This window comes from Cheilinus undulatus, linkage group 7 (genome assembly GCF_018320785.1).
Source record: "Cheilinus undulatus linkage group 7, ASM1832078v1, whole genome shotgun sequence".
Lineage (NCBI taxonomy): Eukaryota > Metazoa > Chordata > Actinopteri > Labriformes > Labridae > Cheilinus > Cheilinus undulatus.
Genome location: NC_054871.1, coordinates 34,957,883 through 34,976,173, shown reverse-complemented (window position 1 = coordinate 34,976,173; position 18,291 = coordinate 34,957,883). Strand labels below are relative to the sequence as shown.

General features: G+C 40.0%; 1 protein-coding gene across 1 annotated transcript in view; it reads right to left on the bottom strand.

Moving 5' to 3' along the window:
• The window catches only part of LOC121512824 (neurocan core protein-like), a 69,204-nt gene that overhangs the window by 48,748 nt on the left and 2,165 nt on the right, over window positions 1-18,291 (bottom strand). The window contains exons 2-7 of the mRNA XM_041792303.1: window positions 16,577-16,806; window positions 16,317-16,485; window positions 11,832-12,006; window positions 8,748-8,875; window positions 6,264-6,557; window positions 5,378-6,178 (exon numbers count right to left, since the gene is read on the bottom strand). Coding sequence (XP_041648237.1) covers window positions 5,378-6,178; window positions 6,264-6,557; window positions 8,748-8,875; window positions 11,832-12,006; window positions 16,317-16,485; window positions 16,577-16,806 — 1,797 coding nt within the window. The remainder of the gene's footprint in view (window positions 1-5,377; window positions 6,179-6,263; window positions 6,558-8,747; window positions 8,876-11,831; window positions 12,007-16,316; window positions 16,486-16,576; window positions 16,807-18,291) is intronic.

Here is an 18,291-nt window from a genome sequence, read left to right as displayed (position 1 = left end):
CTCAGACCTGTTTATTTAGATGAAGTGGTCCACCGCCTTATCAGCTTACAGCTTTAACCAAACACTGTCTGCAGCATCAAACATTCACTCTGGCTGCATGTGTGACTCAAAGCCGCTGTGTGTTCATAGGGGCAGCTGTGCAGAAGTGTAACTGAGAGGCCTGGCTAGAGCTGCTCTTATCATTCAGTCAAACACGTCTGAAATGTACTGGGACACAGCAGGGGGTGTGGAACAAAGCACAACAAATATACAAGAACATATACACATATTTCCATGCATATAAAATATTCAAATGCATATTAATTATTCAAAAGGTCTGCTTTATGCCTGACTGAGGGTTATGAGCCAGAGATTCATTTCCATTAAAACCTAACTGTCCTATTTGCAATGCAAATGGCTAATTACATACTTAGATTACAGCTTGTGAAAGTGAGAAACATTCAACATACTTATCTTATTTGTAATCAGTGTAATTAGCCACATGACAAACAAAAGTAGTCATAGATTAAGACGGCTTTAAAACAGGGTTTCTGTTAGCCGGTCTTTAGTGGCCTTTGGTTGGTTTCACAGATGGATGTCTGGCAGATATGAATAATAACAGCCAAAATATCCAGCTAAAGAATATACCAGTTAACACATAAGTAAGATTGTGAATAATTACATAGTATATATTGTGTAACCTATGATATGTTGCAAGAATCCTGATAGTAATTTTACTATGACCTATTTCCTATGCGGTGCTGAGGTAACACAGCACATGGCTAATTTCGGTGGTGAATACTCATGAGATCAACATAGATGACGTCAAACAAGGCTTATTTCTGAGTTTAGAGCAACTAAAAACTATGCAGGGAAATCAAAGGATTCTGAATAGTTATTGTTGCAGGTAATAAACAAACTGAAACAAAAGGAACTGCAGACAGATAAGCGGCATAAGCACCAATGCAGAGGCAGGGACAGGCACAGGCTCTGGCCAAGCAGAGAGAGTGAGTGAGTATATCTGCCTATGATCAATTCTCTGAGAAAGCAGAACTGTGTTCAGCACAGAATCATGTCATGCAGAAAGGCAATGATATTATGGCTGTTGCCAAGAGAATCTCACTTCCCCTGAGCTGGGTGCCCAGGGCATCCTGGCTAATCAGCAGCTGCAGTGTGGGAAAAGCCATCGATGAGAGGATGACTGTGTTGAACTATCCAGAATGGATGCTTTTGACTTTTTTGGGACTGCTCGGAAGTAGCCATGATGTTTGGGTTTTACTGTTTTAGCAGAGGTTACAGTTGAGATCATCAGTTTATAAGGACTAATATGAGACAACTGATGGTAAGACTCAATTTTCATTTGTAATTCGGAGTTTAAATGTGGTCTTCATGATCTCTCTGCTGTTCTGCACACTGCACGGGTTTGCTAACACCAAACTCCCACATACCCGCGGTTGCAACACCCTGACCAAGGTTAATATAGTAAACTAAAACTTACTAAATAACTAAAATTAAAATGTAAAAATCATTTTAGTTAACTGAAACAAAATTAAAACTAAGCTTTACCAAAAAAAAAAAAAAGAAAACCAACTAACTTAATTCTGTGATTACAAAACTAAAATTAATTAAATTAGGTACAAAATCTCCTTAGATTTAGTCTTTGACAGCAGCAGACTGACTGACATGTACGCACATGCCTGGAGAGTGTAAAATCACCTGATTTTGATTGGAAATACTTAGTATAATGATCATTTTGGGGGTTGAGTTGAATACAAATGTAAAAATTTAAAAAATAAAAAGACAAGTGAAGAGCCCTTTTGGGTCTCGCCCCTGACAATTTTCCCATTTTGCCTACAAAACTAAAACTGACACTACAACTAATAAAAACTAAACTAAAACCAAGCATTTTTCAAAATTAAAACCAGACTAAACTAACAAAAAAGCCATAGAAACTAATAATAACTAAACTGAAATTTAAAACAAAAAATGAAAATGAAATAAAAATATAAACTAATGAAAAATCCAAAACTATCATAACCTTGACCCCGATGTGCGCTGGGGTATGAGGGCCCTCCAGTGCTGCTTGCAGCCCTAGTTTCTATTATGTTTGAATAAACAACTTAAGCAAGCAAAAATAAAAGAATGTCTTTCTGCAGTCATTTCAAGGGTCTGGTCATGTGTAATAAGTAAAAACAAGGAGGGTCAGGTTTGGAAAGAAAAGTGTGTGTAATAGCGTTTCTGTTTTTATATGTTTTTATGCTGTTAAATTCCAGTTAGTGGTCAGACTTGGCTCTAAAGCTAATGACAGATTGTTGTTTTAAATATCTGCTATTCTTGAGGACTGACAGTCATTTTAGCAGGAGGTGAGAAGAAAAGTCCAGTGGAAACTGCTCCAAAGTGCTTTTTAGCACACACTTTTTGAGAGCAGTCTGTTGTTGGTTGGAGGCATGGTTGAAAACAAAATTAACACTGAATTGTAGCAAATCAATGTTATAGTAGACTCTGTTTAGACAGCAGTTGCACTTGTGTGTTGACTCCACTTTACTGGAGTAACTGGGCTAAGAGAAACCACAGGCCAGACAGGCACGGTACTAAACTGTGAGAGTGAGGGCTGTCAAAGAGAGGGACGGATAGAGACAGATGGAATCATGTCAATACATCTGCAGATATTTTATGTTATGACAGAGAATGAGGGGAAGTTTTTTTTTTACTTTTTCAATCATGTCAGCAAGAACTTAACTGAAAGTCAGCGCATCAGACCCTTGTACTCCAAAATAAAATTCAGTATGTGAGGTTGATGAGACTATACAGAGGTAGACATGCTTTACTTGAGAAACATTCAGGTTTACATGTATTTTATTCATAGTCATTATGCCATAATTTGGGGGCAGATCCTTTCACTTGGAGCTTAAAAAACAAGCAGAAATGCAATAAAATCAATCAAATGTGGAATAGATTTAATTTTAAAGGAAAGTAATTGAATTTATCACATGGAGTCAGTGAGTCCAAGATTTTTTCTAAAATCAAGAATTTTATGCAAGTCTTGAAACTCAGATCTTTCTTTGATATCCTGTTTAAAGTGCATTTCCTTCTATCAAGAATTAAACATGGCCATCAGTGACTAAGAAGAACTGAGATCTAAGTGACAGCCTGAGGTATAGGAACAGACTTAATACAGTTCACTGAAGCTAGTTTAAGAGGAGACATCAGCTGTCAGCTCTCCATCACAGCATTATTAAAGAAACAAACGACTATTTTGAGCCCTCTTCCTTCATCTCCCTTTCTCTACTCCTTCTCCTCCTGCATTGCTCATCGTCTCTGTAGGGATCATTAATGCCTGCTTTCGGAGAGCCAGACCTTAATTGGCAGAGACGTAGAGTGAGATGAGAATAAACAGTGCAGCCTAACTTCCACAGTAATTGGATCAGCTGTGAATAATATATGAAGACTAGAGCTTGAATTTCATTAAGACCTTGTTGCGCTGCATCAACTTTCAGGTGCAACAGCAGTGAGTAGTTATATAAAAAGGGTGCCAACTTCTAGCTGAAGAAGACCTCTCACTTTTACTGAACTGAACAGCTCCTGCAGTCACATGTTCGATGTGTCCTTGGCAAGATGCTTCTCTCCTCTTTGCTCCCACTGCTTCATTGGTTAATGGGTATGAATGCATTTGAATGGGATCAGCTATTACTGATGGCCAATTCTCCATAGCAACCTCTGCCATCAGTGTGTGAATGTGGAGTGAATGGAGTGAAAAGTTGTGAATGGGTTAAAAGCACGTTGAGTAGTCAGATGACTAGAAATGTGCTATACAAGCTCAAGTCCATTTTGTTATGTGGAGGAAAGGAGATAAATAGATGGAAATCTGGGACAAAGAAATTTACTTGTCATCACAGGGTGAAAATTATTTCGCTTCCTCGCCACATGACAGAGGAAGTTGACCTCATGCTAAAATGAAACATCAGATTTGCTTCAAATTTCACATGTATTATCGGGGTCAGCCCCTTTACACATTTAAATGTTAATTTCATGGTTTTGCTTTAGCGCCACCTACTGTCAGATGTACATAATGTGTCCTATCTCCTTTGATTTTTTCATGATTATGTGGAGGAAAAGGAATAATTAAGTTGAAATCCAGGAAAAAGAAAATAACTTGTCATCACAGGAAAACATAAAAACATGTATGAATGTACTGAATGTACCCAAAAGCTTCCATACATCATGGGTTATTTGCCACATTTTCTTTTCTTGGCAGATATTGTGATCTACTGGCAAAAACTTTGCAACCCAAAGCGTTGAGAATCACTGCTGCAGAAAAAGTTCAACTGTTGCATTCACAAATATCTGAATGCACCAGGGCAATGACAGATCACCTATTTGTTTCAGAACAACTTCTCTAAACAGTCCACGTGTGAGAGCTCCCCTAGCGTTCTGACTTTACATCATGTGCGTTGCTCTAATAGTTATTAGTCCAGCCACCTTCAAGTCACCTCCCTGTTATAAGTGATTCTGGGTTTGGTGTCTGGATGAGCTGAAAAGGCTGAACACTGACCTTATCTGTGGTGTGTTGTACTGTGCTGCAGCATTCCTGAGAGTGAATCGCTCTGCTGTGGATGTTACCTGTAAGGCAGGACCTCCAGGTTCCACAGCACATATACAAGCACTAACAACGGACCATTGTATGTGTTTGGCCTTTTCTTCCACCCCAGAGAATTTCTCTCCTGGTGTTTCTGAACACAGTTGTTCAACCAGGTCAAACCACGTTTCCTCGTTTATTATTAAACCCATGCAAACATCAAATCATTCAATTCAATTTCAAGTTTGCTCTCAAACATGTCTTTGACTCTTAAACAAGCTTCATGATGCAGGTTTGCCTTTTTCCAAACAATGATTTCTATATGAGAAAAAGAAATGTTTATTGCTTTCTTTAAAATTAGTCCGTTATCTGGGCTGATGAATGCTTGACCAGTTTCTGACAAGTTCATAACATGAGAGCGTCTTTAGACCTTATTCAATAAACTGTCCTGTGTGATCATGGGGGAAAAAGCTTGTCTGGAGGCAGGAACATTTTAACTCGTTGTTGTCGGTGTTTTGAACTGTTAGGCTGAGATAAGTCTCAGTCCGCTGCTGGGCCGTCTTCTCTCTGACATGTTCGACTCTGGCAGGGAGTTTTTAGCACAATGCTTGTGCCCAGGCAAATCACATATTCTGGGTTAAGTGTCTTGAAATTTTGAAATTTTTTCAACAACACTGGGCTCATGTCTTTAGCGGTGTGTTGTATTACTGCCGCCATTATCTTGGACAGTTCAGTTTTAATTTTCCACTCATGAATGAAATTCAAATCTGAACTTTTCACTATATTCATACAAAATAAAAACAGCCAATGTAGAGCTCATACCATTAACAGCAGATGTACCGTGGTCAGCAGAGGTGATGGAGGCTCGTTCTCCTGGCTGAGTGCTGGTGTCTCTTTGCCCTGTGATTTGGACTGCAGGCACTAATCGAACCAGTGGTGTCATCTCTTTCTCCTGCACAGACAGACCCTCTTCTGGACTCTGTCGTCCACTGGTAGGAGCCCTGAAAGAAGAACTACGACTCCTGTGCTCCATGATGGCGTTATCCATTCCAGTGAGTTTTGGAACACTCTGGTTCTCTCCTGTTATTTCTACATACTCTGGAGATTTATTTTCAGTGTTCTCCACACCTTCAGTTTCTCTCAAGTACTTAAAGGGCTTCATCAGAGAGTTAACAAACTTAGCCATTACACTGTTGCTGGTCTGAGACTGGGGAGAGGAAGTCATTACAGGGGGTAGCGTAGATCTAAAATGTCCTTGGTCTTCGTCCTTGTGAGCAGACCCTCCGTGGTTAGATGAGGCTGAGGTATTGTTGTGATTTTTGTCATCAGGTTCCTCCTGGATGAGCTTTATTTTTTTGGGTCCATCTTGTTTTTTATCCCAGCTCTCTACTGACTTTAAATACCTAACTACCTGGTCCTCAGAGATCTCAGAAGAGTTGGTCATTCCTGCAGTGGAATTGAGTTCTGGGTCATACAAATCAACTAGACTAGTCCAGATAGAAGTCTTTGATAAAGGAGCACCATGCTGAGCCTCAGCGACTGAGGAGATGTCCTCTGCTGCTGGGATGGTGGTCTGGTACAAAGTCTGTGATGCTGCAGCCTGGACCCCTGCTGGCTGACGGGCTGCAACACAAAACAGAGACTAAATGTCTTTCTAAAATATCTAATGCTCCTCAGCACTAGGATAGTGGATGTAGTTGATCCGTACCTGTGTAACAGTAGGCGTCAAACAGAGCTGTGGTGTCGGGGTAGCCAGCACGGTTGGGGTTGTTGTAGACAGTCCTCACCCCAGGCTCATCTCCACCACAGTTCTTCCTTGGGATGTTGATGGGGTAGCGGACGCTGCCGTCAGCCAGCCACCCGGGATCACACTGGTCCAGGCCGGCCTGCCAGGCCAGGTAGAGCTGCCCCACGGTGGCCAGCTGGGCTCCCAGGGAATGGCAGTGGGTGGAGGCTGTGGCCAGATTCAACTTCTCCTGAACGGCAGAGCGGAAGACGTCACCTGGAAGGAGGAGAATAGAGAACAGACCAGTTCAGTACATAACAGATCGTGATGAGGAACCTGAGAGCTTTTAGGCTTAGATCTTCTTTGTTCAGTTGTATCATGATTGTGAGAGAGTTAGAGCAAGTTTGGATGCTCCCTGTGTTCGTTCAAGCAGCATACTTTGACTTTACAGGGAGTGCATTGTTAGAAACCCCTATGGATCGATATATTTGATATATTTGATATCACGTTGAAACAAGCTTTATGCTATAAAGGAGAAGGCTGGGGTAGAGGAGGTAAAGCATTACCAGCAGCACCACCATGATGCATCAGGACTGATGCAAGCAGGGGATTAGTGGGAAGGACTTCATATCTAAATGGACTGTGGTTTTGTGAGAAAGAGCTGTGATTGGTTGTGGGAACTGAGATAACTGGAATCTGCTGGCCATCAGCTGATCACAGCTGGGCGTATGATTTCCATACCTTGCATGAACTAACGATAAGCTGCACTGTGTGAGAGTGAGTCTTCTGTGTGAGCAGCTTTGTTTGTTTTGGGTGTTTTTGAGTGAGAATGCAGTCTGTTGTGAGGATTGTTGTCAGTCACCAGGTGGAGAGTGGTGATTAGCGGTGGAATGAGTCTGACAAGAAGAAGAAGCCAGATTAGCTCCCAAGCTGAATCATCAGGGTTTCAAATTCAGCAGCCATCAGACACTCTGGTGGCGTGTCTGGCAACAGCATCAGTGTTTGTTCTTGGCTCCCAAACCCTATTTTTTTGTGTGAAAATATTGTGTTTTATGACCCTTTGTTAATCTTTGTAAATATTCCTGATTTTAGTTGGTAATTTAATAAATGTTTTAGTCCTTAGGGTATTCTTATTTTTCAGAGTGGCGAGTTCCCTTTTCTTTGGTGCCATTGTTCTTGATGTTTCTTTTATCACAAATGCTCAAGGTCTAATGCCAAGAACTCAGTTTGTAATTTTGCCTGCATATCCCTTTTAATAGATTTAAGGTATTAAAAACACAACCCAAATAATCTAGCACAAAACATTTATATTTAAAGCATAAATTAAATCATTTAAGGAATAAAACAAAAAGACTATGCACAATTTTGCTTGTTGCCAATCAATCAACAAAGATGTTCAGACTGAAGACAACATGTTTAGCCTACCACCACAGCACCTACATCCCACACAATCTGTGCTGTGGTTAAGTTCAACCAGGTTTATTTGACTTGGGCAGTGTTGAAACAGTGAAATTCATATCACATCTGTAAAGATTCCAGACCATAAGCTTGAAAAGAGTTTCTTCCTGGTATGGATCATCACCTCCACTTGGACAGAATTGAGCTAAATCAGTATAAAAAAGCTCATCTCTATGCAGAATTGAGATGAGATGATGACAACTCAGCTCCATAATCAGATGTACTGGGCCAAACTGCAGAAGGAGTCTGTTAGTGCTATAATCAGTGCTGTATGCTTTGTAAATTGGAACTTGAGATGGAGCAGAGAAGAAGCAATTCATGAAACTACTTGCAATTGTAATCCATTCTCAGTCTGACTAGAGGCAAGAATGCAGGAGACATTGGAACTGAGGAGCAGTATTGTTACGGCACACACCACAAAGCCTCAAAGAAAAGCAGGATTAGCTTTTACTGGATGTTAAAAGCTACGGTACTAAACCGGGCACTTCTGCAGCTTACAGAACAAATTAACACACCCTTCCATTGCCTAAACCTTTATTTTTCACACTTTGGTAAAAGGCATCAAGCATTTTAAGAGGCATCATCATGGCTCTTAACACTGCGACATGCACTGTTTCATCATGTGGAAAAACCCAGATGTAACATGCCATGACTAAATAAGGTTGTCAAAGTAAATGAATGATTACTTTTCTGTGGATGGGTCTGATGGATGTAAATATTGCATTCATGAAGATGTTATGTTCACTTGTTGTATATCTTGACCTGTCACAGTAAACTTGCCGATTTAATATAAGAAGGATTACTCACTATTGTGCACTATTGTGCACACACATGTTTAGAACATGACAGCTGGACTAAAATCCCAAAGCTCTCTTCTCCTGCCCTCTTTCTTTCTGTGCTAACTGAGTATTAAATCCTGCTCACAGTGTTACGGAGCCGCACACCTCCATCTGAGTGAACCCATGGATGACTAATCTCAAATTCATGGTTGACGCTCCTGACTCCTACCTTGAAGCTGCTTAGCAAAGCAGTAGACATCAAATAGCTCATCAGTGGACCGAAGGCCGTAGTTACGGACTCCAGGCAAAGCCTCTTGATCCCCGTAGCAGCCAGGCCGAGGTGACTGGATGGGATACCTGTTGAGGAAACCAAAAGATAGAGATGGAAACAGACATGGAAAATATGGCAGCTAAAATATGGTTCCTAAAGGTTGAGTGTGTATTTACATGGAAACAAAATCAGATAGAAACTGAACTGCTTTTATCATCATCTAAAAACAATTCATGTCAAAACATGTCATTTTTTATGTTGACATTTTGGTTGTCATTTTTGGCATTGTTTTCAAGTTACTATTAGCATCCTTATTGCCGACATTTTCAGCCTTTTTTGGGTACTGATTTCAACATTTTTCATCCTCATTTGTCATAATTTTTCATTGTCGTTTTCACTGTTCTTGTCATTTTTAAAATTATTTTTCGTCATAATTTTTTAATGACATCATTTCTTCATGCTATTTTTTGTCAGCCTTTTTGTCCCTTTATTTGATGCACTTTGTTTATTCGTTGTTTTTTCTTCATTTCATTTGTTGTTTTGTTCTTGTTTTTCAACTGTTTTTACCATTTTTTTCATACATTTTTCCATAATTTTTAAATTTTTTTCTCATTATTTTGACAACGTTGTCTTTCGTCCTCATTTTTGCAGTTTTTTTTAGCAGTTTTCAACATTATTGTCATCATTTCTTTCAATAATGTTTTGTCATTGTTTTTCTTTTTTCATCAGTGTTTTTAGTGTCGTTTTGTTATTTTGTCATCATTTTCAGCATTTTTTTTGTAGTTGTTTTTGTCATTTTTTTTTACAAAGACTTACCTAAGATTGCATAATAAGTTTTTACCATAAGAAAATCATACAATGACCTTGACCCGATCTTGAACGCCAAATAATGTCAAATTGAGATATTGAGGGTAAAAATTATAACATGCTCCTACAACATCAGGAAAACAATTAAAATGGTTTGAAAAAGTCATTATATATCTTTTTCATGTATTCTGTCCTTAGTGTGACAGATAATTTTCTGAATATTTTAGTTAGAAGTTGAGATAGGAAGTCAAGAATATGCTTAATGAATCAGGTTCCTTTCACTTTTCTTACCTGCCTGCTAAGCTGACAGAATAGTGATCTTTATTCAGGCTCAAACTGAGCATTAATTGATCCCAACAGCAGCAAGCAAAGAGGCTAACTAGAGGATAATGAGAAGCACACTAGGTCTAAGAAGCACCAGGCAGTGACATGAAATCAAAGGCACAAACACATCCAAACATACGTGTGTTGGAGCCTCATGCTTGCACCTACTCTGCTTTAATCAGATAACCAAGTCTTGTATGTCTTTGGCCTCAAGTCTCTTTATTTCTGCTCTGTGCATAATGAAAAGATGGATGATGCCTGTATTTTTTCAAAATTATTAACTGGACTCTTTCTCCCAGGCTGATGTGCACATAGACCCCCCTGGATCTGGACCAATTAGAGGATTCCCACAAGAACAACAGTGTTGGAATGGAGGGCAGAAAGATAAAAAGAAAATGGAGCAAAAGTATGTTCTTGGATTGTGAAAAACTATCAGGAAGACAACAAAACATCTGGAGATCACTGCTGAGAGACAAGCTCTGACTGGTAATGTTGAAAGAAACTCTATGAAAGATGGCATGCTGCAACACAGTCAGCAGCCTGATAGACGGCTCAGAGGGCAGCAGTTGGCTGGCTTTCCAGAGTGCAAACAAGAAATTAGGTCCAATTATTTTGTACTTCTGTGTTTGTATAAAAAACACAAAGAAGATCAACAAGATGTTTCTACTTCTACAAAATTCATTTAGTTTTACTGCTCTGAGATATGTTTTGAAAAACATGCACAGTAGGGGTGGGAGATATATTGAGTTTACTCAATTTATCAAGGCTTTTGACACAAATAGTACAGATAAAAAGTATTCACATCCTTGGATTTTCTTTAATCTTTTATTTATCTATAAATCAATCATGGTCAAAATAATATTGCCTTTAGACAAAAAAAACCTCCTTGATGTCAAAGTGAAAACAGATTTATTCAATTTTGTATTAATTAGATGAAAATATCAATTTATCCATCCATTCGTCCATCCACGACCCCCAATGGGATAAGCGGTATAGAAAATGGATGGATGGATGGATGGATTAATATTCGCCCCTTCAAGTCAGTATTTAGTAGATGCATCTTTGGCTGCAATCACAGCACTGAGTCTGAGTGGATAGGTCTTTATTGGGCTTGCACACCTGGACACTGCAATTTTACACCATTCTTCTTTGAAAAACTGTTTAAGCTCTGTCAGGTTGCACATGGATCAGGTATGAACAGCCCCTTTCAAGTCCAGCCACAAATTCTCTATTGGATTGACGCCTGGGCTTTGACTCAACCACCCCAGAACATTCACCTTCAAACCAGCAAACCATTCTGCTTTAAATAAACTGATATCTGTCAGTCCCAGATAATAAGCTATGTGTAACATTCTGAGGCTTCAAAGTACTAGACTGACTTGATTGTTGTTGTCCACAAAAGCCCATGAAAGAGAACGTCTGACAATAAAAGGCATGTGAGACAACAAGGATTTTTCTCTCAAAGAGGATTATGACCAAAAACAATCATCAGTCTAGAGCCAAAATCATTTAGCAGCACACAGGTACCACTAACAGGAATATATTTGAAAGCGTCCCTCGCGCTAGGACAGAGAGAAACAGCATTATGACCTCTAAAGTGATACAATTCATATGTCTTTATCACCAGCTGCAGTTCTCTCAAAATAATATGTGGTTTTAAATTTAGGTTTCTTCTTAAGCAACTTTTCACATAAGTTACTGTAAAGATAATTGTTATTGTTCAACAAAAGAAATCTGTATGTGTCCTCAAATTTTAACCAAGAATAAGGGGGAATAGCTTGACTCCTGTCATTAGGAGAGAGTGAGAAAAGTTGCATGAAACCTGTCAATACAAGGGGGTTGTCATCTTCTAATTTAATATAATAAAGTCAAGCTTAAAGCGATCTTACAATGCATATGACAAAACCTCACCGTACAGTCTGGTCAGACAGCCAGCCAGCATCACAGTTGTCATATCCATCAGCAAAGGCAGCCTGCAGCTGGCCTGGAGTTGCGATGACTGCTGAGTTCTCCACACAAACCCTCTTAGCGTCAGTGAAGGACAGGGCATAGCGGTCATGAGGGGCTCTGTAGTGAAACACCACACCTGGAATATAAAGATGAAACATGTGATAACAAGCAGGGAGGACAATCCAGAAACTAATCACATTGATTTATGACCTGCAACGTCTAGGTCACAGTTTTATCTCTGAACAACATCCTTGAAGCATGAATACACTCACTGATACACAATCACAAAGCTCTTCAGGCATCCTAGCATATCCTCACATTGGGAAATTACACTCCAGGAAAACTACAACAGTCAGGTTCAGCATCCACTGTATGTGAGTCTCGTTGGCATCAGGTGTTTAGCTCATCATTAGAGAATAAGAGATACTGTCCTGATTACATGCATGACAAACAGTAGTGTTGGTTGTAGTTTTAAGAACATTAAATATAAAGCTATCATACTGCTGCTGCACATACAGATAAAACAAAACGAGTAATAAATGCCAGTGTGACACCCACTCCCCATTCCACTGCCACTCACTCCAATCCAAGCAGCAAACCAGTTGTCTTCTACCATGTTTCTAGCGTTAGCTTTAGAGCCATTAGCAATCAGCTGTTTCAAGTTTCTTTCCTTTCTTGAAGTCATCCAGACAGGAGTGCTGCAGAAAGCTCACCGGTATCCAAAGGACACAACTCTTCTCCCACCTTGGAAGGACAATACAAGCCCTGCTCTCATCCTGAAGCTGAATCTTGACGCCACACGACTTTTAACTCGCTGGAACCGTGGAAAGAACATGAACAGACTGACCCCTACTCACTCCTGGATCTGCTGGACATCAGACCCAAATCACACACCTTTATCACAAGAAAGAGGCTTTAATCTGGGCAAACTAGCTGTAAGATATATTTCTGAGCATCCATTTAAAGATGCATTTGTTGTCCTACCGTCTGCTTATGTGTTGCTGATTTACTTTGCTGTGTCCACATTATCCAGTACAGTGCTTTCACCTACACAAACATTAGCATTACTGCCGGTACTGTTTGAAAAACAAAATACTGTGTCAGACAGAAACAGGGCCGTCCCTGCAGGTGCTGATTTCAGAGAACGTGTGCCAAATTTTAGTAAAGAAACCCTGTGGAGTGCTAATTTGATTGAAAATGTTCCAAAATCCCTGACAGTGGATCAGGACAGGTGCAAGGGACATTTTAAGCCCCGTGAGAGACATTTTAATCTATATCAGACATCACCATGTGAGGAAGGGATTTTTTGGCTCTACAAGGTAATGACAACTTATTTTTTTAGAGTTTGTTTTCCAAATTATCTGTTGATAATTTGAAAAAAGGTTAGGACAGGAGGAGAGAGGCAACACTCACCTCTGTTTGAAGGTTCCCATGAACATGCATGATTATACCAGGTGCATCTATAACCATAGCGTGTTACACTTGGTGCACTTAGTGGAAATTTGAGTCTAGAAGTACAACTAAGTCAGAAGACCAACTCTATTTACACCCAGCTGCTTTAATCAGCTCCTACCCTCCAGGCTCTGTTCAGCCATTCCATTATGTCGGTCTTTTAAACATGCTCACTAAAATGTGGCACTTAGTCCTCACTATTTTGTTTTGTTTCTTTTCTCCCCAGAGGTCTTTGGGAGGCTGTGGGATTTTGTTCATTCCAGAAGATGGCCAGAGAACCTCAGAGAGACAAATAGCCCCGCTCAGAATGAGACAGTCCTAACCCACTTGAGGGTTGCGAGCCTAGTGCCTCATTTCTCTGTTTTTGTCTTCGGCATCTTCACACATCCACATATCTCTGGGGAGGAAAACAAGAAGTTACCGGCTCTGCGTAGCCCTCTTGAGTTAATGACTATGATGCCTTCATTGTTGCTCTGTTTCAGGGTTGGGGTCCCTCAGGAATACACCTCACAACATTATATTACAGTTGAGCATGCAGGCTAACTCAACAATTGTCATGACAATGGTGCTGTTTCTAATGTGTCTTTTCTACATTTTTTAGCATTATTACAGAATAACAAAGCCTCTGACTGACCATTCACATTGCAGAGGACTGACGTTTGGGAGAACATGATTGTTGTTTTTGTTTTTTTTTCATCACACAACATATACAAAACCTTGGTTATATTTGTCCTACATAACAAAAAGAAGTGGAATCATGTATCAGTTTTCACACAGTGCAGGTACTCTATCGTCCTCACCATAGGTAAAAAATGACCAAGCACATCACGACACTGACAAAGGCTGCAAAACATAGGTTACAGATTAGAGATTAAGGTTACAGTGATAATTCTAAACTGGCATGGAGGGGGGTTGCTTTGGGATGCTGGAGATCACTGTTCAGCCCTCTGGAGGTGTCGTGGGACTAACTGGACGAAACACTGATGAAGGAGGGTTCCCACTTGACAACCCTTGTGAAGTTTGGGTTTCTTACTACCAATAGGTCTGCATGGTTGATTTGTGGAGGCAGATAGTAATGCATTAGGGAATTCTTCACTGAGCGCTGATCCTCTTTATAGGGCACAAGTATCTTGTGTTTCATTCTAACTGATTTTTTTTTTTTGATAAATATTGATTTCACAGTTATTAATTAATTATTTCAGATATTTAGTAGGGATGCAAGATATCATCTGCGTGATATATGTATCGGCAGATAAAAGTTAAAAAAGCTTATTGTTGTTATAGATTATGTCAATATTTTAAACCAAAATATTTGCTGTAAATATCCATCATATTTACGATGAAGTTTGAGGAGTTTTAGGTGGGACCAACAGACCTAATGTACATCAGCAGTCTTTTTTAGTTCTTCCTCATTCCTTAACCCTCTGAGCCCTTAGCTATTTTTTTACCATTTTGTCTCACTTGGACTTTTTGTCTAAACATCAACGCTGTGGTGCACAGTCAAGCTCTAAACATCCTTTTCTTAGGGCAACCTGAGCTTTAAGGATATGAGTGCTGCAGTAATGTCACAAAATTTTTAAGACATTGTGGGACTATAAAGACAAAAGAAAAAAACTAAATGCAAGTTAAAACTAAAAGACTGTGATGTATTGCACACAGTAAGCAATAATAACTACGACTTTTTTGCACAAACTTGTTCCCCGATCTCTTGGAGACCAAAAGTGAAAAAAATAAATAATTCTGTGACAAAAAGTCTTCAAAATATTAATATTTACAAAAAAGGTTCCTGTGCTTCTTTGTATTAGCTCTCTTTGTGCCATTATTCAAAGCAGTTCCTGTCTGCAGTGACACAGAGGGCCACATCTGTTACAAGCTGTTCAGGCCATCTTCAACAAGATCTCAGCATAAGGACATGCTCATTTTGACAAAGCATGACGCAACAACGGAACAGCCTGCCATTGGTTGTCGCAGCCTGTCATAATGCATTGTAGGATACAATATGGTGGATAGCATTAGTGAATAGCAGGAGAAATTATTTAAAATGGTTTACAAACATGGTAAAGTTACTGTAAGGGCTATGAAGGCATGCGTAGCAGCATTAGAACAGCAAAGCGGCCTACTTCTGGTTTAAACAGTTCATGGTTCAAAGTTCTTGAAATTTTTGTGACTTGTGTCACTATTTGTTGTATACACGTCAGTGTCAGAGGGTTAAATTTTCAATTATGTTCAAAGGAGAGAATTTTATTCATCCTCAAGGGTTTTGAGGACAGAAGTTTTAGGTCTGGACTACATTTATATATTGGTATCTGTATCGGAATTGTCAAAAATGGATTTGGAAACATCAGTGTGTTAGATATCAGCAAAAATCCAACATGTGCCCCTCTTATTTTTGGGTAATACTTTTCATTGTTATTTTTTAAAACTTATTAACCCAGTACCTTCCTTTTACCAGGGCTATTCTGGTACAAATAAGACAAATAATATGAAATACAAATATTAACTAAATACAAAGGATCTAAAATTCAAACTAGCACAACTGTAAACATTGTCTGAAATAAAATGCATCAGGTATATTAATTCATCAGTATCATATGGTATATAGTAAATAATACAGTTACAAGTAATATAAATGAATATGCATGGAATCGTTTATGGAGGAGCACACATCAATGTCAACCATGTTTGTATGATTTGGGAGGCCAAAATCAAGATTGTGACTAAAATCTAATTAATGTAGCTCTTTCCTCAGGTGATTATAATAATAGCTCATTATTAAAATTAGTAAATGACCTGGAAAAGAATCCTACCTCCAGATAGTCTGGTAAATTCCACTGACTTGAATGTCCTGGATGCAATAACACTGAGAATGGTTTAACCATTAACTGAAGCCACAAAAGTCAAACAAACCTCTGTTTGATAGGAACATTCACACCTTGCGACCTGCCTGATTTGTTTCAATAATGTTTAATGTGTGACCCTGGTAATTTTATTCACCTGTGACCTCCAGGGGAACCGTGTCCTGCTCATCATTGATGCCCACCACGACCTCACAGCGGTACAGACCAGCGTCACTGGAGCGAAGTCCTGATAGAGCAAGACTGGCGTTGTAACGGTTCTCATTGTAACCAGGCAGAGTTACACGACCCTGGAAGGACTTCTTCACCTACAGGAGACAGAGAAACATCTTAGTACACTCATGTCCAAAAGGTTTCACACCAAACATTTCACAGCAGCCCCTCTTAGACTTCATGTACCTTGACTACATTGTCTTTAGCCACCAGGACAGACTGTTCCTTCTGCAGGCCATCAGAGCCTCTCTGGCCCCAAACCTTGGTCCACTTGATCCTGGGGGGTTCTTGGGATGAACTGGCACCGGGGCGGAGGGTAAAGAGGCAGGGGAGGAGAACGGTTTCGGACAGTTCCTCACTAATGGTCTGATGGGTCACTTTCCTCATATTCACCACATTGTCTGCCTTGGTTACATCTGTTGAGAGGAGAAGAGAGGAGACGATCAACTCTGACTTTGAAATCCAGCCACAGGATGTTATATCTCATTGGAAGAAAACATAAGTTAAAGCCTTCTTGCAAAAGAAAATCCATTTCCTTCAAGGATATTTTGTTCTATCAGATCATCCTGGTAGTAGATTATAATAAAAAGAGCAGAGGCTCATTGTGTCTCTCTGATTATTGGCCATTGATCTAACAAACCACTTCTGTGCTGGCTGAACAGCGGGAGGTAGGGCTAGACTGTGGAGTGAAACTATCAGAAGTCCTTCTATAAGTCATACATCACACCTGAATATGCCCTCTGGGATCGATATCAACCAGCTCTTTGCAGCTAGAAGCACAAATATCCCTTTCATCAGACCAGCTGATGACACAGAGATAGAGAATCAGAGGAAGAAATTTAGTGTGATGCATTCGGGGGACCCGACACTATTTTTCTCCATATTTCACAACACTTTAGACCTATTTCACTTTGTCAAGATGATGTATTTACATGGCATAGGGAAATGTGAATTCTACTCTCACAAAGACAATAATTCAAGCAAAAATAGATACACATTCAACTTCAAATCATCTTCCTCGTCTATGACTGCATGTGCTTTTTTGCTTTTTTTGTTATACAAGTGAAAACAAGTTTTATCAGCCCCTGTGTTATATTTATTAATGGATGACTCATGCACATTCCCATACATAGCCCAAGAAAAAAGCAGCAACAACACACGTCATCTTTCACTCTCACACTATCAGCATCCTCAGCGAACACTACTAGCAGGAAAATAATGACAGGAGGTCTACAGACGGGCCTATTCCCTAGTCATTTATTTCCCTTATGATAGCAGGCTCACCAAACAGTCATTCCTGCTGTTTTCCCAATTATGTAAGACACTGTCCGACAGATGAAGAAAACATCCCCCATAGTTGGGGCTTCTGCTTGTCGCTTTGCTCTCTCTTTGCAGTGACAGCCTAACCAAGCTGTTATTGGGTGAGAGGCAGGGTGCACTCTGGACTGGTCACCAGTCAATCCCAGGGCTGACATATACAGACAAACAACCACGCACTCTCACACTCACACCTACTGCCAATTCAGAGTTACTAGTGAACCTCGGAGGATGCTGGAGTACCCGGGGGAACCCAGGCATGAACATGCAAACTCTGCATAGAAAAGCACTGACCGGGAAGAAAACCTTCTCGCTGTGAGGCAACAGTGCTAATCGCTGCCGTGCAGCCCGTGTGTGCATTCATACAACAAAAACAACAATGTGGCAGAAACCCATCCAGCCATTCCGGAGCAGCTGGTTGGTCCATGGCCTGCCATTGTGTCCCCTGCTTGATAAACAGTGCACAATCACATCGAATGCTGGTCGACTTCCAAGTTATTCATGCAGCTAAAAGTTTGTGTCTGAGTCTGCTGTGATGTGATAGCAACAACATAGCCACAGGTGACAAAATGTGTTGAGACACC